Source organism: Terrapene carolina, unplaced genomic scaffold, assembly GCF_002925995.2.
Source record: "Terrapene carolina triunguis isolate 2854851 unplaced genomic scaffold, T_m_triunguis-2.0 Scaffold130, whole genome shotgun sequence".
Classification (NCBI taxonomy): domain Eukaryota; kingdom Metazoa; phylum Chordata; order Testudines; family Emydidae; genus Terrapene; species Terrapene triunguis.
The window spans coordinates 10,483,569-10,505,390 of record NW_020664481.1 but is presented as its reverse complement, the minus strand read 5'-3'; the positions used below and the strand labels follow the sequence as shown (position 1 = coordinate 10,505,390).

General features: G+C 40.5%; 1 protein-coding gene across 1 annotated transcript; it reads right to left on the bottom strand.

Moving 5' to 3' along the window:
• Positions 1 to 6,814: 6,814 nt before the first annotated feature.
• Positions 6,815 to 20,900, bottom strand: LOC112103918 (androgen-induced gene 1 protein-like). The gene is made up of 6 exons (XM_026652899.1): positions 20,748 to 20,900; positions 19,218 to 19,361; positions 17,519 to 17,620; positions 16,077 to 16,192; positions 7,283 to 7,434; positions 6,815 to 6,846 (listed from the first exon to the last, which is right to left on the bottom strand). The coding sequence occupies exons 1-6, from the start codon at positions 20,898 to 20,900 to the stop codon at positions 6,815 to 6,817; spliced, it is 699 nt and encodes a 232-aa protein (XP_026508684.1).
• Between the last annotated feature and the right edge of the window lie 922 nt (positions 20,901 to 21,822).

Below are 21,822 nucleotides of genomic sequence, written 5' to 3'. Positions count from 1 at the left end.
TCAGCGTACTGCCCCCATGAGCAGCTTGCCCTTTATCTGGCACTAGTCGGCGTCCACCCGTAAAGATCTGATCTTGAATGCTGCCTTAGGACACACATGAAAAGGACGGTGGTCTCCTTTTTAGATCTCTTTTATGCACATCACCAAACCACAAAAAAAAATAGTATGACTGTCAGTCTCTGCTCAGACAAGAGTCAGGACTTGCAAATAAGTGGATTTGCAGGTCAGAGCTACTATGCAATCAGAAGCCTTTACTTTACCTGCGTATACTGGATGAAATCCTGTCTCCTTCCCTTTTCTGGCAGCAAAATGGCCAAAGTGCAATGGAATTGCCATGTTCTGTTAACACCACAAAGCCAAAATGTAGAAGGGACATGGAAAGGAGCCATATGGACCCATGTACTGCAGAATGCTCCATTTTGCAGCGTCATGTAGGGAGAGTTGTAGGTGAACTGCAGAACTGACAGGGGCACAAGTAATGGTTCTGTGACCTGCACAGTTCCACTGGCCACAAACTGCATAAAATCCACAGGGAAAATCATAATGGATGTCACCTCACAGCCCGTGTCTCACTGCGGTAGAAATCACAATGTCATGTGACTTATGTATACTAATACTCTCTTCCTTTCATCATCCAGTCTCAAGCTGATTGTTAAAGCTTTAGGAAACTTGGTTTCTCTGCTGTTACTCAACAAGCAGATTTTCCAGCGCAGGGCTAAATTCGACCACCGTATCTATAATTGTAGGAAATTTTCACTGACATTTAGATCCAATTGTGATGAGTATCACAGAAATATAAGTAAAATAAAATAAAATAAGCTAATGGAAATTGTTCAATAGTATGTGAAGACAGAAATTGGCTTTAGGTCACCTTCCAGTTAATCTCAAACCATAAGGGGCCCATGAAGGTATTAAGGATTTACTACTAGCTCCAGTTCTACTCAACGAGTTCAGAGTGAGCCACAAGCAGATACTTCAGCCTCACTGTCTGAAGTTAAAAACCCAGCGGAATGTCCCAACAGAGGTTGGATTTTTAGTACCAATTATTTGGGTGCTCCCCCAAAATATGCTAGGAGTGGGTACCTCAAACCCCCTCTCCCCCCCACACACAACCAAACAAACCCACACGTAAAAGCACTCTCTCTGCCTCGAAGAGCAAATAGTTTAAATTAGAGCTTGCAGTCTCGATTAGGTAGAATGATCTGGTGACTAAGGCACAGGACCAGGAGTCAGGAGACATGGTTTCTGTTCTCAGCTCTGTCACCGACTTCTTGAGTGGCTTTCCCAAATCACACAACCTCTCTGGAGTGTCATTTCCTCACTTGTAAAATGGGCAGAATGCTTACCTCACAGAGGTATTGTGAGGCTATAGTAATTGATGTGTGTGAAGTATGCGGAGACCTTTGTCTGGAAAGTGCAATATGATGCAAAGAATTATTTTTCAATCAGGTCTCTTCCCATCCTAGAATCCTACAACATCCCAAAAGTCAAAGGATACTTCTTTGGCCACCTCTGACCCCCTTCACAAGTGTTGTATGCCCCTAGCTCTTTTACATGCGATCTGCAAAGTCCTCTTCTGCTTTAACATATTTAAACCACCCATGATTAAATGAGATGCCATGTTATACAGGTGCAATCATATTTTTTTACATTTTGCACATAACCAGAATGTCAGAAGTAGGCGATACACAACTGTCTTAAATGGTTTTCTGCTCATGAATGATGCATAATTTCAATTTAAAAATGACTCAGAATTTGTAACAAAATGTACATATTGTATGACTCACACCATTGGCACTCTTCCTTCCGACAGATTTTTAACAATAACGGAAATAAGCCTGACTTGTATCGTTCTGAGAATTTTGACTATGGCTGTACTAAATAGTTCTCTTTATGATTCCCATCCTGTTTGTGCTTTAAATGAGGCGCAGCTGTAACCAGCTATTTCAACCAGTTGCACAACTGGTGGCATATAATCCTACTGCATGTGAAGTGAGTGAACTACCCCCCAGCAATGCAATATCTCACACTTCCAATGTTTTTTTAAAAATCTTCCAGGTTATGACAATTATGAGCGAGCTGTCCAACTCACAATTATGACAATATGCTCACAATTATGACAAATGTGCATATGAATTGCATCATTGTGAAGACATATGCTAATCACATGTATTTGCATATGTGTCCTTGAACAATCATAGTAACCACATAATTGCCTACCTTAACTTGTCTGAGAGGTTGTTGTCCTTTAGTTATGCAATAAACAATCATAATATTCCCAGACTTTGATCCTTGAAAATTCTGAATCTAATGATTCTACTATTTATTATAAAAATGTAATAGGAACTTCCATTAATCAATATATGGCCTTCGAGAGTTACACAGAAATGTCTGATCACAAGTTCATGAATGGCTGCCTGCCTTGGTCCATCCTGCCAGTGGCCGCATCCTGCATATGGTCTTACCCTATATATATGCCCCCCCCAAAACACATTCCCAATCCATCAGCTGGGTGTCTCCATGTTCACACCTCTGATGCAGGCTTGAAACCTGAATTTACTTATCACAGCCACAGTTCACAGTCCTAAACCTGCAGAGAGGCAAGAGTTTCTCCTTTCTGTTTAAAGGGCAGATCCTGCAGAGGTGCCATGAAGCTGTCAAGTGAGGATTCCTCCTGCATTGCCCTAACATAAGGACGGATAGAATGCCTTTGTGCTCCGTCAGTTCCTATTTGTAATAGACCCTGGGGACTATTACCATCTTGTGCAAATTAGAACTGCTTTGAGGCTAAAATAACTTGTGCTGGCCCTCAGCTAAACTCAGGATAAGGTGGAGGGCAAAGCATAAAGCAGTCTTTGTTTTCTGCTCCTCTCTGGGTCCTGTACCCAACAAAGATCAGCCACATCCACAGATCAAGCCTACCTATACTGGACTTAGTGTTATCTACTATATTATGCCACAAAATGCTTGTTCCACAAAATAAGAAAGAGGGACTATTTAAAAGTTTTGATACCTTATTATGACACAGATAAAACTCAATTTTTGGTTTTTAATTTTGTGGAACATTGCTATCCTTACCAAGTGTCTACTGAGGGCTGTTTTACAAGTTTATTTTATCATGCTTCTGGGGTAAAATGTACAACCATTATAAACAAACATTGAAAACCATAATCACAACTAGTTAGAATTTTCTCTATTTACACAATCTCAGACAAAACACAATTAAAACAGATTAAGTCTGAGTTTATATTACCCTTAAATTATTAGCAACAAAGTTATTAAAAACACTGAGCATTGGATAACCAGGAGATTTATATCTGAAGTTACCACCAAAGAGAATTCTTCTTCACGTCAAGGAACGTGGGAATACTGAATAAGACCAATGGTACAACCAGTCCAGTATTTTGTCTCCAACAGAGGCTATTACCAGCTGCTTCAGAAGAAGGGGCAAGAACTCCTACAGTATTCAGTTCTAGAATAACTTGCTCACAGGAAAAATCTCCTCTTAATCCAAATAGTTAAGAGGCTGGTTTAAGCCCTGAAGCATGAAGGCTTATATGGTGTTATTTTTTAAATGTTTAGTTATAACTTTGGACATTTCTATGAATCCTAAGTTCCTGGGGTTAGTTTCACATGGGGACTTTTAAGCATTGCACCGCTCAGCATTGCAATATCTAACTCCTATGTCCCCTGCTTCTTAATGGAATTGTTAGCTCCAAGTTAGGTGCCCAGGATTACACAGGGGAGAGATAGGGGCCAGATTCAGAAGGTATGTAAGTCTGACATTTAGGCACCACAGACATTCTCAAAATCGCTGCTCAGTTGCCACCAAACCTTTATTGGTGGCAAAGTTTCCACTGATAGGAATGCACAAAAACACCTAAGTCCTGATGCTACCCCACAGCTAATGAGCTACTTGGAGCCATTGCTCATGCCTATTCCCTGACAGACGTCTCAAACTCCCATCTATCTTAGCCTGTGGAGCCTGATCTGGTAGGTGTGCTTTAAGCATGTCTACCCCCAGACAAGAGAACTGGGGGCAAGCTGGGAATTTGGGGGGCTGGTTTGTGTGTGTTTGTGTCCCTTTGGTAATCTACCTCTTGGTTCATATAGCTGAATGATGATCCACTGTTGTGACCTGTACAGGTGGGGGCTGACTGTCACACATGAGCAGGGTATGAAGGGAGGATTAAGGGTAGATCCTTGTGTTTTTGGATTTGGACCACAGGCTGGCAGGGGTTCCCAAACTGATCAGCAGGCAATATACATATGATTAGGTTTACACAATTTTAAGTGGAATAACAATATTTTAAGTTTTGCACTCTATTGTCTGTTTTAGTAGAAAAATATATCATTATGGAGACTCATAATTTTAAAAGAATTATGGCAAGTTACCAAGGTGGCATGTGCACAAAAACAGATCACACGTCAGCGTTAGTGGTGAAACATTCTTTTCTTGTTTGCTGTATTTTCCTATTAGTAACTGTTACACCCAGTATCAACTGTTCTAACCCTCAAAAGTAAATAGCACAAAATTACAATAAGTTATCTGATTAGGTATGACAAAAGTGCTTTTTTTAAGACCTCAACATCTTTAGGGTATTCACATAAAACGTCATCAATACAAATCCCAAGCTCAGAGGTTATTTATATTCAGCATTTTAAAAAGATTAAACATTCTTCAGTAATGTTTTGAATTGATTACAGAACAAAATATAATCTGTTTCTAGCAAAATTCAAGACATCTAACTGGGTTTTACTGATTTGTAAACCACATCTGGCTACGACGATTTGAACACTATTGTCAGAAGCAGAGCCGTCCCTTGGGTATGGCAAACCGTTCCGGACCCCGCGCTTTGGGAGGCCCCATGGGCCGGTGCAATTAGCCGGTGTGGTTGGTCCCGGAAGTGACGGATTCGTTACTTCCGCCCCGGGCCCTACACCCCCCTAGGGACAGCCCTGGTTATAAGGTACAATAAGCTTTGCAAGATTGAGTTAGTGACATGAAATTTAATACCGGATATTAGAATTCTGGAAAGACTGAGTTGGGGAGCTGGATTAATTATTACCAGCTGAACCCTACCACCACAGAAACACCATTTTACAGGACAGGGAGTGTGGTTCAGGCTTCCCTGCATCCCAATGATCCCTAGCTACCATTATCACCCCTTTAGAGCTGTTGGCAACCCACATAAGTTAGAACAACTTTGGCCTGCTCTCACTAAAACCAAGGGACTGGATTGAGGCACATCAAGGCTAGTCTCTGAGAAGCACAAAGACCAACTTTGACCCCATCTCCTCCTGAGTTCTGCTGTGTGTTCTTTGGGCACATCCATAAATCTGGACCTATATTTAACTTGTTCTTCTGAGTTTGTGCAACTGTTACAAGAAACAATTTATTGAAAGCAGTTAGGAAGATAAAGAACTGGAATAAGTTAGAATAGCGGTCTACAAAGATTTGAAGGATGTAAACTTCAACAAGGGAGAGGCTGACCCAAGTGAATATAACTAGAATTAATTGGGGGGAGGGGGTGACTGAGAGAATGAAAATTTAGTTTGAATAGTAGGAGAATTGTCCTAATACCAAGGTCTATCAGACTGTGCAATATTCTTCCCAAGAGAAGTGGTGGAGCCCTATTTTAAGGGCTTGTCTACACTTTGCGGTCGATTGCCGCTCGTCGATTCCCTGCTGATCGCTCTCCTGTCAACTCCTGTACTACACCAGATCAAGAAGAATAGGGGGAGTCTCCCATCGACATCGCGTAGTGTGGACCCCGCGGTAAGTAGGTCTAAGCTACGTCGATTTGAGTTATGCAATTCATGTAACTCAAATTGCGTAGCTTAGACCTAATTTCCCCTGTAGTGTAGACAAGGGCTTAGAGTGGACAAGGCACTCAAGAAAAGAGAAAGAACAATCCAGGATTGATCTTCAGGGCATTAGTTTATAAATATTTTCCATTTCTAATACCAGGGGTCCAAGTTGAAATGTACCACAATATTAGTCACCCATTAAGAGGCAAAAAGATTTACAGCAATTAAATATTCTCCTGTAGATTCAAAATCCTAAATCTGGCTTGGCTATAAATGCAATTGAAAGATTGTTAATGTATTTAATCCATCCAAAGAAGGCCTGAGATTAATTATGCCTCATGTACTTAGTAGGATGTTATTATGAGTCAATATTTTGCAAGCATCTGGATAGTTATTTCTATTTTTAAACTGAAATAAGTGGTATATTAGGGTTCATAAGATAATATCTTGTTGGTCTTGAAATCAAGATTAATGATTAAAGTGGCAGATTAATGATACGGCTGATGTTTAAGCCCCCTGTAATATTATTTAATACAGGACTGTTCTAACAAATGTTGGACATAATGTAGTGACATTTAGAGCCTAATACGGTTCTTGAACTGACCCTGGGAGAAAATTTTAACTTCTTTGAGCATTAAAACCATAAGGTTAGCCAGAACCAGATCCTCTTGGGTAAAAAATGCCAAGCATTCTCCTGGCCTCAATATGTATGTGCATGTGTACACACAGAGATACAGGCAGGAATATATATGTAAACCATTTTTTCTATATAACTGGAGTGGGAGTTTGTTAGAAGCATTGAAATCTTGATTACAAATTAGCTTTTTTCCTTATAGATTGCTTGACTGCTTATCGGTATATAAATATTTTTATTGCTTTGAACAATATATTTGAGAGATGACGGAGTATATTTCAAAACAGTGCAAGTTGGCATCTCGATTTAAAAATACAATATGTTCATAAATGAACTCGCACTTTTTGTGACCTATTTTCAGCTTCCTCTCTATGCTTGCTTCTTATATTTTCGAAAGTCACCTGCAAGAAAGGAACAAATTAAAATTAAGTAGTGTGGACATTTCAATCCTGGCCTGCATTTCCATTGGTGGGACTCTCCTAAGTATAGATTTCTATTCCTTAAGAATTGGTGCAAGTTGTCTAATGGCTCTATATCAACTAGAGACTAAACTGAGGCCACTAAACTCATTCTCGCTTTTAACTCAAGCACGATTTCATCCTAGATTTCCAGAGATGAAAATTGCACTGAAACAGCAGATATTTACTTATAAAGTTCCTTATTAGATACAATCAATCATTCAAGAAATTTATATTCTATGGAAAGAGATGAGAAAGCTCTGTGCTGACCAATGTGGTGAGGGAAAGGTTTAGACAGAAGATTTCTCTGCTAACACACATTTATTGTCCTTATCCCAATTAAAATCCTGTAACAATGAAAATTCTCTGCATTGCTTACCCCATAATAACTTTGTTAGATGCTCTCCAAGTAAGTAGAATCCTATCATTACAAGGTAGGAAATGGTAAAAAGTACCGCCTTTCCAGGTACGCCTAGTACTTCTAAAATTGGGTATGCCCAAATTCCTGATGCATAATTTACCCATAGTACCCTAAAGCAATGAAAGACAAACAGTATTAAGAAACAGAACTAGACATATCTACATTTTAGTTTGCTTGAAGATTATAAATTGGCTTTATTTCTAAAGCCATATGAAAATCTCAATTCTTGTCAGTTTTAATTTTGCATTTAAAAGGAACGTTTGGTAAATTAGTTAAATTTTCAAGCAATTTTTTCCCAAAATGTTCATAAATATTTACATTTTTCAGTTAAAATTAAAATAGCTTTGTTTTGATTTAAACCTTTCTCTGCAGTAACAGCAATGTAAGGGGGTTTAATGGAGTGTAGTGAGGATAAATTAATATTTATAAAGTGATCTGAGATTACTGATGAAAGGCTTTAAGAGTCAAATGTAATATAATTACTATCATTTAAACAATTACACGTAATAATGGTTTCAAATTCTCTCGCGCCTCTGAACAGAGATTGGCAAAGCATTTTTCAGCCATTGCTTAAAGTCACAAAACTGCAGATTTGCCAAACAAGTTACAGTATATATCATATGTGCACAAGAAAGAATCAGTACAGAATTCTTCATTGTGCCAACCTGTGTTACTATCAGATGTTATTTTAAGTGTGTGTGCATTCTGTCATTTAAACACAGAATATTAAAATAAAACAATATTGAAGGCCAAATATTCAAAATCTCGTGCAAGACAAGCCCGGAAAGATTGTGCAAACACTTCTGTATCCACAACTGAATTGTCAGCACAAATCAGGGTACCTGAACCTCTAACTAGGTTCTTGTGGGTGCAAATACGCAAATTTGAATTCATATTATGAAGTGTAAAAATTAGCCTGCAAAATGGGAGGCTGATCATGAGCGCTTCTGAAAATGTATCCATGTGTGTGAAATGTATAGAGCAGTGATTCTCAAACTAGGTGGCCAGCACATCCCTCGGCCCACACCGCTTCCCGCAGCCCCCATTGGCCTGGAGTGGTGAACCGCAGCCAGTGGGAGCCACGATCGGCCAAACCTGCGGACGTGGCAGGTAAACAAACTGGCCCAGCCCGCCAGGGGCTTTCCCTGAACAAGCGGCGGACCAGCTTTGAGAACCACTGGTATAGAGGACCTTCAACATTGGATATGATGCAGCTAACCTCACATGGGCCAACAGTGGGATTTGAACCTGTGCCTAAAAACACAAGTCTCTGTCACTTGTGCTAAATGACTGTTCTCTAGGTGTAAGCAGTAGCAGATTCATAAACCTCTGTCCACTAGAAGGGTAAGTAATTCATAACTGAATGGTGAATTACACATCCAACTGTTTGTGCACACAAATCCAAATACTATGCGTCTGAGCAAACAAAGCATTTCTGAATGAAAACTGTCATCACTGAAAGCCTATCTACCTCTTATGACTGGTAATTAAGAAATGTTGTTTTTGCATGAACAAGTTTTGCATGGGTATGGACTGGATGTCCTTTGAAAATGTGACCCTAAAGATGCAACACAAACCCCACACAACCAGAGAATTCTGAGTTACAGTTGGCACAGACATTATAGCAGGTACAGAACTGCCTCAACCCTAGGAACATTTTATTGTAATGGTTGTTTAAATATTTTATGCTGTTCCACAACTGGAAAATGTATAACTAAAGATTAGCTAAGATTTTTAATAAGTCCTCCATATCCCCTGCTGAGCACAGAATCATCCATATTTTCCTCACTCCCACCTTTGAGGCACCATGTAGTAGCTGCCAGTCTTCCACCTGAGGACTAACCGACCTTCATTCCCAATCAATGTTACCTCATAATTGGTCAGAGAAGTCACGGATGGACAATCTGAAGGATTCCATGCCCCAGGGGTAAGGTCCAGATTTTTAGATGTTTAGATACCTAACTCTCATTGATTTCATTGGGAGTTAGGTGCCTAAATACCTTTAAAAATCTGGCCCTAAGTGCTCACAATGCCTGTTGGCCCAAGCAACAAGGTCTTGGGAATCAAAACTACATCTGTTACTCTGCAGAACACTAGCAATAAATCTGAGAATCTTATGCCCTCTCTGGTTTCTGTGGAAGGCAGCGGAGGTATGATAAAGACAGTGCTCTCTGGAAGGGACAAATAATTACTTATGAAGCGCTGCATTGTTTCAAATAACTCTTTTAATATTTCTAATTACTCCTCACAGCCATTTGATGAAGGAGACAATGAAGTGACTTGCCCAAAGTCACAGAGTAAATAAGTGTCAGCCCAACTAGGTCTTTTGGCTTACAGGTCAAATATTGCATAGAATGGAATTGTCACTTGAAATAGAGGATGGCAGATTCATTTTTCTGCATCCAATTAGCAGCATCTGCTATCAACACTTGGGACTGATGTCACCAGATAGTTATGCATTGCTACATCATCCTTCCAGTGAGAAGTCTGAAACTAAAAAAAGAGAAACTTATCAAACAAGAGTGTGTTATGTGGGAGAATTTGTAAACTGAATAAGAGGAAAAGCAGAGTTGCACTAAAATTTACACTAGTAATAAAATAGAAATCACTAACAGAAAGAGGGTTTGAACTTTATTGTAAAGCCTTTCAAAATAACATTTCCTGAACATTCATTCTCTTAGCTGTTGTCAAGGCTGACTCCCCACTCTGTCACTCCGAGTGCAGAAAGTGGGGGCCCACAAGGATTCTAAAAATTAATACTTGCCACTCCAGGCTTGCATTAAACTCTCAAAGTTACAGCTTTTCTCTGACCTTGGCTTGGTAAATGCTGCCACCACGCAAATGCAAAGAATACCCCTTGGACCCAGGAAGGAACACTTGGGAATTCCTCCCTGTGGCGTACCCTCAAGCCCTTTCACCCCCCACCCCCGCCCCCCGGGGAAGAGCTGAGAAAGAAAACAAGGGAAATTAGCTGTGCTACCAGCTAATCAAACAACATGCACAAACCTCTTAGACTCCAAAAATCCAATCCTGTTCTTTTAAAAAGGTACATTTTATTAAAAACAAAAAGGAAAAAAATACATCTGGAACTTAAGCTTTTGCTAGATTTTAAAAGAGCAATTTCAAAAATTAAGCACCCAAACTAGCTTTCTTGGGGGTTCAGCTTAAAGGTTACAAGCAAACAAAAGCATAAGGGGTTAGCACAGAGGAGTCCACAAGACAGTAAGAAATAAAAGAAATAACCCTAATTGCGTCTTTTTAGACATTCCCTAATTTTACTTACATATCTGAGGTTCCAGATAAGTAGGTTTGAGGTATGAATTGATAATCTATAAGAAGAACATAAGAATGGCCATACTGGGTCAGACCAAAGGTCCATCCAGTCCAGTAGCCTGTCTGCCAACAGTGGCCAATGCCAGGTGCTCCAGAGGGAGTGAACTTAACAGGTAATGATCAAGTGATCTCTCTCCTGCCATTCATCTCCACCCTCTGACAAACAGAGGCTAGGGACACCATTCCTTACCCATCCTGGCTAATAGCCATTAATGGACTTAACCTCCATTAATTTATCTAGTTTTTTTTAAAAACCCTGTTATAGTCCTAACCTTCACAACCTCCTCAGGCAAGGAGTTCCACAGGTTGACTATGCGCTGTGTGAAGAACTCCCTTTTATTTGTTTTAAACCTGCTGCCCATTAATTTCATTTGGTGGCCCCTAGTTCTTATATTATGGGAACAAGTAAATAACTTTTCCTTATTCACTTGCTCCACACCACTCATGATTTTATATACCTCTTTCATATCCCCCCTTAGTCTCCTTTTCCAAGCTGAAAAGTCCTAGCGTCTTTAATCTCTCCTCATATGGGACCCGTTCCAAACCTCTAATCATTTTAGTTGCGCTTCTCTGAACCTTTTCTAATGCCAGTATATATTTTTTTGAGATGAGGGCGTACCATGGATTTATATATAAGGGCAATAAGATATTCTCTGTCTTATTCTCTATCCCTTTTTTAATGATTCCTAACATCCTGTTTGCTTTCTTGACTGTCGCTGCACAGTGTGTGGACGTCTTCAGAGAACTATCCACGATGACGCCAAGATCTCTTTCCTGATTAGTTGTAGCTAAATTAGCTACAATCATACCTGGCTTAAATCTTACACAGCATTACTTCTCCGTGTGCCTACAGCCCAGAGAACCACAGACAATGGGAAAGTTTCTTTCCCCATTTAAAAGTTCTAGCCTTCCCATTGGCTCTTTTGGTCAGGTGCCCACTCCTTTTCTTTTACCTGTGGACTTGTTAACCCTTTACAGGTAAAGCAAGCAGAGAACAGACACCAAGAGGGATTTTACAGCTAACTGGCTGTCTGGGTGTTTATAAAAGGGAGTTCCCCCCCTTTCTTCATTTATCACATGCCCCCCAAATCACAGACGGTGCTGGCCAGCCTGGTTTAGGTCAGGTCCACACTGGCTGGAATTTCTTCCTGGAGGTTTAGGAAACAGTTAATAAGATACATGCACCTCTAATTTTACTAATAATTACATGAAGAACTAAACAGTACTTTTTACATTTCAAGGACTACAATGGTTTAGAATGCAGGGACATTTTTACCCAGCTGATTCGGGGAAACCTTCCTGGGAGAATGCATCAGCCACTTTGTTAGAGGCTCCTGAAATGTTTTGTATCTCAAAATCAAAGTCTTGAAGAGCTAAACTCCACCCAAGAAGTTTTTTGTTAGTCTCTTTGACTGCGTGAAGCCACTTGAGTGCAGCATGGTCAGTCTGCAGGTGGAAATGCCGTCCCCAAATGTATGGGCATAGCTTCTCCAGAGCATACACAATGGCATAACATTCTTAAAGCTAGTTTGGGTGCTTAATTTTTGGAATTGCTCCTTTAAAATCTAGCAAAAGCTTAAGTTCCAGATGTATTTTTTTCCTTTTTGTTTTTAATAAAATTTACCTTTTTTAAGAACAGGATTGGCTTTTTGGTGTCCTAAGAGGTTTGTGCATGTTGTTTGATTAGCTGGTAGCACAGCTGATTTCCTTTGTTTTCTTTCTGAGCTCTTCCCCGGTGTGTGTGTGCGCGTGTGTGTCTGTGTGAGAGAGAGAGAGAGGGTTGAGGGTACCCCACGGGGAGGAATTCCCAAGTGTTCCTTCTCGAGTCCAAGGGTTTTTTTTGCATTTGGATGGTGGCAGCATTTACCAAGCCAAGGTCAGAGAAAAGCTGTAACTTTGGGAGATTAATACAAGCCGGGAGTGGCAAGTATTAATTTTTAGAATCCTTGCGGGCGCCCACTTTCTGCATTTGGAGTGACAGAGTGGGGATTCAGCCTTGACATGGTGTTAGCAGTGGGATGTTTAGAAAAGGGAGCTCCCCCCCCTTCTTCATTTATCACAGCTGTTAAGACTTTTCTTGTTTTCTTCCAGACTATAAGGATGTTTGTGATAAGCAGAAAACATCAATTACAAGTGCCAGCATAAGACACTGTTGTAAACAGAAGAAAAAAAAGCAAGTATTTTTCTTTCATAGTGCTGAATAATATCTGCCTAGAGCCAATATAAATTCCTCCTTATTACAAGTTCCATGGCTGAAGAAAGTAGGACTACAGATCCACAGAGAGTTTAGACATAAACAGAACTTCAGAAATGTTAGAATTGCTTATCTGTATTTTGATGAAAAACTCTGAACTGCAAAATCGGGGGGTGGGGAGGGAGTAGAGGATGGAATCCAAAAATAACACTTAAAAACTACAGTGTATAGGCCTTATACAAATAATGTAATACCATAAGCAAACTCTTATACCAAACTGCTGTAGTGTTTACTAGACCTGTAGTGTTTACTAGACTGAATTAAGGGCCTGATTGTTTCTCCCATCTCAGTGAGTATTCTCCATACATCCTCCCTAAATGCATCCTTGGCAACAAGGCTCCATCACAGGCCGGGCTGCCAGGAGGAGTTGAAAAAGCCATCGGGGGAAGAAAACTACAAAGGCTCTGCACATATAGTCCTTCCCTTTACATATTCCCCTGATATCCAAGCAGATTTTGTGGGATCTGACTCACCTTTTAGTTTGGTCAGGTAGGGAGAGGGGAGCTCTGCATGAGGAAATGATAACAGAAAAGCTGCACTGGGAAGGGAATTCAGAAGAGTTTCCAGCGATCTATGCGGGTAATTTGTGCATAGGGGACACACTGATCCTATGTTACCAATCCCAAGGAATAGGACATTGTAGCTATTCTTTAGTTCTCAACTTTTTTCATGTTATAGACATGTACATGCAGCAGTACTTTAACTATACATTTATAGAGGTTGTCATTTCAATTCAGGTGGATCACTAAAAGTTGTGTTCATACAGTAGTGTACTGTGATGAATTCTTCTGGATGTGGAGCTTGCTTTTGTAATCCATACCTTTTCCATTTGAAGATTTTCTAATGCAGTGCATCCTACATGGGGCTACATTTTAAATCAGCCTAGAAGCTGGTACAGGATGTGATCCCATTATTCTGGGGGAGGACAGGGGGAGGGATAGCTCAGTGGTTTGAGCATTGGCCTGCTAAACCCAAGGTTGTGAGCTCAATCCTTGAGGGGGCCACCTTAGGGATCTGGGGCAAAATCAGTACTTGGTCCTGCTAGTGAAGGCAGGGGGCTGGACTCAATGACCCTTCAGGGTCCTTTCCAGTTCTATGAGATAGGTATATCTCCATATATTAGCTAATTGGGATAGCATTAGCTATCTATTGGTTTCCAGGTGGAGTTTAAAGTGCTGGATTTGAGCTATAAAGTCTGAACTGGATTGGACCAATGTATCGAAGGGTACATACACAATGCAATCAGAGGTGTGAATGCAGCTCAGGTAGACACATCTAAGTAGCACAGCTAAAAACAGCAGTGTCGATGTGACAATGCAGCCTTCAACAAAGCAAGTGAGTACCCAGGGTCTTCAGTGTGCTTGTACAGCCTGTGCTGAAGCCCACACTACCGCATCTACACTGCTATTTTTAGCCATGCTAATGCCGGTGTAGCTAGTTTAGGTACTACAGCAAAGACATACATTAAGGCTACGTCTACACAGCATTTTCATCGTTAAAACTTTTGTCACTCAGGGGTGTGAAAAAAACACCGCCAGAACGACAAAAGTTTTAATGACGAAAAGCGCTGGTCTCGACAGCGCTTCGTTGGCGGGAGATGCTCTCCTGGCGACAAAGAGCAGCTATACTGCGCACCTTACAACCCTGCGGGTGCTTCGGCACTGCCGTGCTGTTGTAAGGTGCGCAGTGTAGACCTAGCCTAAGAGACTACATTACTCCTCAGGCTATACTACCATAGTTGCAGTGAACACAGGTGTTTGAACAGGAGACCCCTCTATGCAACAGACAGGAGCTGCCTGCAGGGCATTCTCTGAGGGGCCTTCAACTTTGGGATTTACTCCCCTCCCCAAGCTAACGTCACTCAAATGTGCTGATCAGGGCAAGCTGCAAAGACCACCTCTTTACCCAGGCTTTTGGATAAGAAATGGTATATTAAGGGCTCATACTGGTGAGTGTAGTGGGGGAATATTTGGATTCAAGATTTCTGGTTATTTTCTTATAGCTTTGGCTAGCTATGGTTAAGATACTAGTTTCATATTCATGTAATTATATTTATAATTAAGTGAAAGGAGATTAATGTTCAGGATAGATATTTTTAATGTTAGGTTTAAAATGAAATAAATAAATAATGATAGACTGACAACTTGCCTGTATCAGATGAATAACCATTTGAAAGGTCAGTGACTAAATTTAAGCAGTTATTTTATGACAGTTTACTATTCATACTGAGCAGGATTACAGGGAATTTGAAGGAAAATTTGCAAGGTTTTTTTCTCTGGGCCTGCAAAATTTTTGGGGAAATCTATAGAGGTTTTTCTTAAAGCAAATTTACTCAAAACAAATGAAAACAGTAAGGTGTCTAATAACATATTTGTATCTTTTAATCAATAAAAAGACTTTAAATTTAATCTGTTTTGCTTTATTTGAATCCTTCTAGCTTCCTGACATCTTTCATTTTCCTCTGAAATCTTCCTCTTGCACCCAGTTATCTGTTTCCCTTCTAGTATACTATGTGGAGGATCAGACACTTAAACAGAATATTCAAATGTCTGGTATATTCTAAACTTGAAACCTATTTTTGTGGAATGTCTTTTGACAGAATCCAACCATACTAGATAAATATTTTACATGGATGTTTTGCTAATACACTAAACAGTGAAATAGTTCACCGTGTTGCTATTCAAATTGTCATTATTAGATTTCAACATTATCACTGACTTTGAATAAATTAAGTAGTTCAAACCTCTCTTTGGGTCAAATCTATTGGTCATAAATGTTCTGCAGCACAGGGGGGCACTCCACATAAAGGCCACACACGAAGATTCGCTACTACACCTGCCACAGAAGAGTGCTCTGCAGCAGCTCTCTCCAAAGCACACATGGAGGTAGTATTTGGAACCACACTGGTCATGAATCAGGAGTGTGCCCTGTGGGACCACACTATTGTAGTTTAAAAAAAAAAAAAAAAGTGACTGCAGCATGCATTTTTATTATCTCTTGTAAAGTATTTGTATCTGATTATACTGTAGAGTAAGAACCAAGATACACGATGGTAATTCCATCAAGAAAAGCAATAAATATGCCAAAAAACACAAACACACACATGCATTCTGCTCTTTATGCTTCTTGTTGCTGATGTGTTTCTGAGAAACAGGGAATGCCTACCATGTGAGGTATGAAGTACCAAAGATGCTAAGTCCTATCATTCCCTTCAATTTAGAAAGATATTTATGTGGACATGTAATCAGCTCAATAAGAAGTAGTGGCAGTATAGTGGTATGCTGAAAATAAAAATCAAATACAAGAGTCAGATTTGGAAATATACAACATGAACAAATGATATCCTAGAAAATATCACAGAAACATCGACTGTGAAAATTTCAGAAACAGCAATGAAATATTTTGTTTGGTAGGTTTCTCTGGTGAACTATTAATTATAACAGATTCCTTCCATCCCTCACAAATGTAATCTCTACTTTGTAACAGCTGCATCCACTCCCCCAGAAATTAAAGGCCACCAAGAGATGCAATCAAAATTAAATTGATGTTTTTAATCAGGAAATAAAATGCCCATAGTTGATTTTGAGTACTATAGACTTGATCCTATATTCACTGAAGTCAATGGCAAAGCTGTCATTGACATGATGCTGGCTCAGGACCGAGGAGACAAATTAGAGAGTCAATAACTAAATAATGTAACTGCATTCAATATGCTTTGGACCTGGCCCATAATATATAGGACAAGTTACTGTGCAAGTTACAGATTTATCTGTGGATGTTCTACAAGATTTAAGGAATTCATATAACTAGATAGATAGATAGATTAGATTTACACTCCATACAAAAACAGATTAAAAGAATGTTCTGGTTGCAATGTGAAGCACCCAAATATCAGAAAATGAAAAAGACTTGTGCAGCCTTAATTCTGCCCCCTTCCATGTATATATTATAATACAGTATTTAATTACATGCTACATACTGTTTTATCCATGTACCCTGCCTAATTCAGTGCACAGGACAGGTGATATGCAGTGAAAGAGGCAGCTAGCTGTTCATATGAGGAACTAAGGATATGTCTACACTCAACAACCAAAACACCCCCGACCCCACCCTCAACTACCCAGCAGCAGCAAGTCTCCGAACCTGGGGTCAGCTGACTTAGGCTCACGCTATGAAGGCTAAAATAGCAATGTAGACATTTCTGCTCAGGCTGGAGCTTGGGCTCTGAAACCCGGAGAGTTGTTGTAGGGTTGGTTGTTTGTTTTTTCAGTGTAGCTGTACCCTACAGCACAGAGAGCCCTGGGTTGGGTCTACACTAGTCTTTCCCCCCCATTCTTGTTACTACTGGTGCATCTCCACCAGTGGTAGAGATGATAGGAGTTATAGTTTAGAGAATGCTCTGGTAGGGCTACAGGCCATGACCCTGATATCTACACTTGATGCAGTGCGGAATACCAGAAGATAAGTAAATTTGTAAACTAAATTGTCTGCAAGTTATTGTTATGTTCAAACAAACTGCATGTATTGTACATATATAATAAGGAAAATACCACAAAGTGAAAAAACATCAAACCCAAGACCCCAAGAAAGAAACACTATCTGCTTACCATGGTATGATTAAGCCAATATGGATTAATCTCATCCAGTTCTTTAGGGTATACCAATTCTCTGTCATATGCATAAAGGGTCCAAAAAGTAACAGCTACAAACTGAGATAAAAAACTCATGTAAATAAAACTAAATACAGTAGAACCTTGAGTTATGAACACAAGAGTTACAAACTGGGCAGTCAACCACACACCTCATTTGGAACCGGAAGAATGCAATCAGGCAGGAGCAGAGACCCCCAAAAAAGAGCAAATACAGTCCAGTATTGTGTTAAACATAAACTACTAAAAAAATAAAGGGAAAGCAGCATTTTTCTTCTGCACAGTAAAGTTTCAAAGCTGTATTAAGTCAATGTTCGGCTGTAAACTTTTGAAAAAAAAAGTAACGTTTTGCTCAAAGTTACGAACATTTCAGAGTTACAAACAACCTCTATTCATGAGGTGTTCGTAACTCTAAGGTTCTACTGTATTACTAATCTTTGTGCACAGGACTATTCAGATAGAGTTTATCCTTATCAAAATAGTTGCTTTGAAGAGAAGATGTTTTTAAATGTTTTTCTGTTTACATGGTGGATGTTAAGACAGTTTAGTTCAAATTACCTCCATCTTTTTTTTTTCTGTCAAATTCAGAAAATGTATACTTCATTGAAAAACTACTATAAGTTACTGCATAAATAATGGAGAATTTATGGAATTAATTCTGCTCCCATTAGAGTCCAGGGGAATTTTACCACTGAGGTCAGTAGATGCAGGACAGGGTGGGTGGTCTGCACTCCATTTTGGTTAGCATGTACTGAAAGAACGAGGGAAATATTAACAGTAACTTGCTGTTAGTGAACTCAGAACACAAAGCAATCCTTTGAAAAATTCAAAATAAAATATAATTGATAATCATTAACCAAGAACAAAAAAGTTTGTAGAAAGATAAAGTGAGACATGTACAAGAGCAACAGTAGCAATTTTATAATCTAATGCTTCCTTAATTCCTAAAATATGCATATTTTATATTTTCTGAACTGTAGGAATTTTTTTCTTAAGCTCCATTGTTCACAGAACTCAAGACAATCCCAGGCCTTGTCCACACAAGAAAGATGCACTGATTTAACGGACCCAGTTTAGAAACCAATTCAGTTAAATTAGTGCAAATCCTTTGTGTGGACACTTATTTCAATTTATGAGTGCCTTTTCTTGGTTTAATTTATGCTCATTCCTTGCCGACATAAACTAAATCAAAATAAGGTACACTGGATTAAGAATGTCCACCTAAGGGATTTGAACCAATTTAGTTACATCGGAGCACCTCTCTCAGGTAGACAAGGCCTCAATCTAGGAATCTGATAAAACAAACTCATATTCATATAAAGTAATTATTCATATGAGTACCCCCATTCATGAGGATTACTTACGTGAAGAAAGGTAGGCCCTAAGTGAACTCAACAGAAATCTAGTTTCTCTCTTTGTGTCCATATGTTTCAAAAAGCAGCTGGTAACACATTAGACAAAATGATCCTTTCCTATCGGGTATCCATTAAGAGTCAATTGAGTCAGGGATAAATTAGACCTGTTATGTCTGAAACTAAACAAAATGGTGTATAAAATATTACGGCTTTCAGCTGTGTCAATTTAATTTGGACATGCCAATATCTTCTGTCTTTTCTGAAGTTATTTGAGAGGGGTCCTGTTTGTAGGAACTACTTACTAAGCCAACAGGGAATACTAGCACTGAGAAGATGAAGTCTCTTGGAGGCAACAATCGCGATGCCATACTGTTCTTTGTGGCAGGGATGAACATATGAGCAAAGTCAATTATGACACATATTCCAAACAATAGAGTTTGCAGAATCTAAATGTATTAAGAAATGAAGAAAACATCTTAAGAAATTGTTTTAATACATTATTTTGGTTACAAATATATCATTTTACTACTCTTCTCTAGTCTTCCAAAGAAGAAAATATTTTATTTAAGTGAATATAACGTGTTTGCCCTGGAAGTGATTCATGTTTACCTAGCCTGTTGCCTCACTCTTCAATCAATATACTTGTTTTTGTTCACATATACATTTACTGGCACTACAGTGCCTTTAAACTTCTTTTGAAAAGAAAGTAAAACACTCAATTGTTCGTGTTTCTAGTCTATCTACTGTAATGACATCTTACCAGTTCAGGATAAAGGACAAAATTCTGTATTTCTAATACAGGCAAAATTCCCAATGACTCAAAAGGAGTCTTATCCTACCTTATTTTGGCTCAGGCCTATAAATTTCACTTACTCCTTGCGTTTGGAAACTTTATCCTCTGACTAATTCTAAACATGCATTTTAGTAATGGATTTTCAAACTTTTTAAAGTGCAGGCATCTGATCCTAGCTCTATGTGCACATTGTCCCTGTGCAAAACTGTTGTCAATGGGAGTTCTGTGAGCAGCAGGAATTGCAAGATCAAGTCCCAAATTATCGACGTGAACATCTTCTATCTCCATTGTCTCAAAATTCCCCATTTTATACAAGCTATTTTATTTGGTTTCTGGTTATAAATTTAAGTTGTTTAGAATTAATCATCTGCTATTTTTTCCTAAGAGAGAAAAAAATTCCCTGAATTCTCTACGGAAGTTAGGTGATAATGTATCCTCAAAATACTGTTTGATTTTTTAAATGTATGATTGTAAAGGACCCCAAAGAAGAGAAGCACAAGGGAAGGGCTGGATATTGTCATTATTGCTTTTACATTTTCAGTTACTTTTATCTGAGATAATTTAATTTTCAAAATTAATTTAAATTTAATTTTAATTTTTCAAATAACAATGGAAACATGGATCAAGTGATGATAGGTCAGGTTCCCTCAACATGACTCAGTCCCCTCCTAACGCCGGTCCTTCTCCCCAATTTTGGCTCACACCTGCCCCTTGCAACCATCAAGTCAGGCTTCCCTCGTGTCCTCTTTGGCTCACACCTACTTCTCCCCACAAACCAGGCCTCCCTCTTGCACCCCCTTCGACCCACACCTGTCCACTGCAGCCTTCAAGCCAAGCCTCCCTCTTGAGCCCCCTTTGGCCCACACCGACTCCCCTTCCAGCCAGGCCTCCCTCTGCCCTCTCTGCAACCTTCAAGCCACCCCTCCTTCTTGCCCTCCTACCACCCCCAGGTGAGACCTCCCTCTTACTCCCCCTTCATAATGGGCCTAGCGCCCCCAGCCGGTCTCCTCCCTCCAGCCCCGCTCAGGCCAGCCGGCACCTGGTTGATGAAGGTCAGGTATTTCCAGCGGCCGCCGTAGGTGTTCTCGCTCTCCCTGCGGAGGGAGTGGGGCATGCCCACGTTCTGAGAGAGTGAGAACGAGGCCCACAGGAAACAGCACAGATGGACGAAGGTCAGGAACCGCTCCGCCATCTTGGGTGGGCCTCACAGCCGCGACGCCCCCTTCCCTCACAAGGGGGCCTCCCGCACGCGCGTGTGAGGCGCGCTGCGCATGCGCGACACATGCCCCTTTCTTCGGTGCGTTCCGCGCACGAGGTAGACATCCCGTCGCCATCTTGTGTGGGTCTGCAATTGAGGCGCGTTCCAACGCCGCCTCCCCTCACTGGAGGACCTAATCCCTTGTGGTGAACTCTGCGCGTGCGTCATCCCGCCCGCCGCCGTCTTGTGCGACCTCGTTGAGCTGTGTGACGGTGTAAAGCCGCCCGACGCCATGTTGTGAGGCTCGCAAGATGAGACGCTTTGCGGCGACGCCTCTTCATTTCACAGTAGCCAGGAATGCGCGTCAGTGCGGGGAGTGGGGGTTAGGAGAGCGGGGGATGACGGGCAGCCCAGAATTACTCCCCCTAACCCTTCAGCCATCCGTGGCTCATTCAGTGCAGTAATGCAGGGGACAGTGGGATTTACCGAGAAGTGACATGCTCCCTGTGTGATTGTGCCCACCCACGGGGACCTGGTGCTGGCTGCCCCTGGATGGGAGGGATCAGCCTTTAGTGCAGGACTTAGGTGTCCTGGATAAAATGAGGCTGGAGGAATGCCTGTGTCAGCTGTGAGGACCTCAGTCTGTGGGGCTGGGGGTGGGTTTATGCCTCTTGAGATAGGCATGGCATCATTCTGGATGGGCACGATGTCTGTACAGCCTCCTTAGTGTAAGACCGAAACCAGAGTCCCTGAAATTGTCATTAAAGACACTTTTCATAAGAGTTGTGGAGTCAATGCCAGTGTCCAGATCGGATTGCATCTTAGCTAATTACATACGCCAACCCAATTTCTTCATTGCCTGTCCGAAATTATTGCATCCAACTGGAATTGTCACACTGAACCCCAGAGGGGGTTG

Excerpts from the sequence above, each read along its gene's own strand:
- LOC112103918 (XM_026652899.1), bottom strand. The coding sequence starts at position 20,900 with ATGGCGGAGCGGTTCCTGACCTTCGTCCATCTGTGCTGTTTCCTGTGG. Across the intron at positions 16,193-17,518 it reads ATTGGCTTAATCATACCATG|CATACCACTATACTGCCACT; the intron begins GTAAGCAGATAG and ends TTTTATTTTCAG. Across the intron at positions 6,847-7,282 it reads TCTAACAAAGTTATTATGGG|GTGACTTTCGAAAATATAAG; the intron begins GTAAGCAATGCA and ends CCTTTCTTGCAG.